Here is an 842-nt window from a genome sequence, read left to right as displayed (position 1 = left end):
CTCCACAGACACGTGCACCCTTAACGTAGTTCTCGGGGGATATTCAGCGTGACACAGAGTGTGACAAGGCTGACCCTTTGAATTACAGGCACAAAGCAGAAACAGGAAGTAAGAGTGAGAGAAAGTTGTGGTAGAAGAGTACAGCAGGGTTCGCCACCATCCCCTGCCGGAGCCTTGTGGAATTTTAGGTGTTTTCGCTCAATAAACACTCACAACGCCTGGTCTGGGAATCGAAACCGCGATCCTATGACCGCGAGTCCGCTACCCTAACCACTGGGCCATGACTGTACATACACAAATACAACACACTGTGTATTCCGTAAATGGGTTCAGGCATTTAGCAACAGTCCAGTTTAATATTGTAGCTCCCACCCACTTCTGTTCCCTTTCTGTCTAAAGCAATGTGTGATAGCAGAGCCCTATTATATTACCTTGCTCATGGCTGTCAGGGCTGGTTCACAGGCAGAATCGAGGTCCTGTACCAGGAGCTGTATGCAGTTGGAGATGACACTGGCAAAAAGAGAGGAGTAAGAGAAATAAACATCATTATCATCATCATCATCATAATCAACAACACTACCATCGACACCACCACCACCGCTCTCCTAAGATCACATCACTGCCACCACTAACACCATAACTTCCCGTTACCACCACCACCAACGCCACTCCCATAACATCACATCAGCATCACTACTCGTATAACATCACCTCATACCACCACTCTCATAACATCACCTCATACCACCACCACTCTCATAACATCACCTCATACCACCACCACCACTCTCATAACATCACCTCATACCACCACCACCACCACTCTCATAACATCACCTCAT

General features: G+C 47.5%; 1 protein-coding gene across 1 annotated transcript in view; it reads right to left on the bottom strand.

The window, feature by feature from the left end:
• LOC106881886 (vacuolar protein sorting-associated protein 53 homolog) overlaps positions 1–842 on the bottom strand; it is a 15,510-nt gene that overhangs the window by 3,014 nt on the left and 11,654 nt on the right. The window contains exon 12 of the mRNA XM_052978105.1: positions 432–531. Coding sequence (XP_052834065.1) covers positions 432–531 — 100 coding nt within the window. The remainder of the gene's footprint in view (positions 1–431; positions 532–842) is intronic.

This window comes from Octopus bimaculoides, chromosome 30 (genome assembly GCF_001194135.2).
Source record: "Octopus bimaculoides isolate UCB-OBI-ISO-001 chromosome 30, ASM119413v2, whole genome shotgun sequence".
NCBI lineage: Eukaryota > Metazoa > Mollusca > Cephalopoda > Octopoda > Octopodidae > Octopus > Octopus bimaculoides.
Note: the sequence above shows the minus strand (reverse complement) of the source record. Positions and strands in the feature narration are given on the sequence as shown.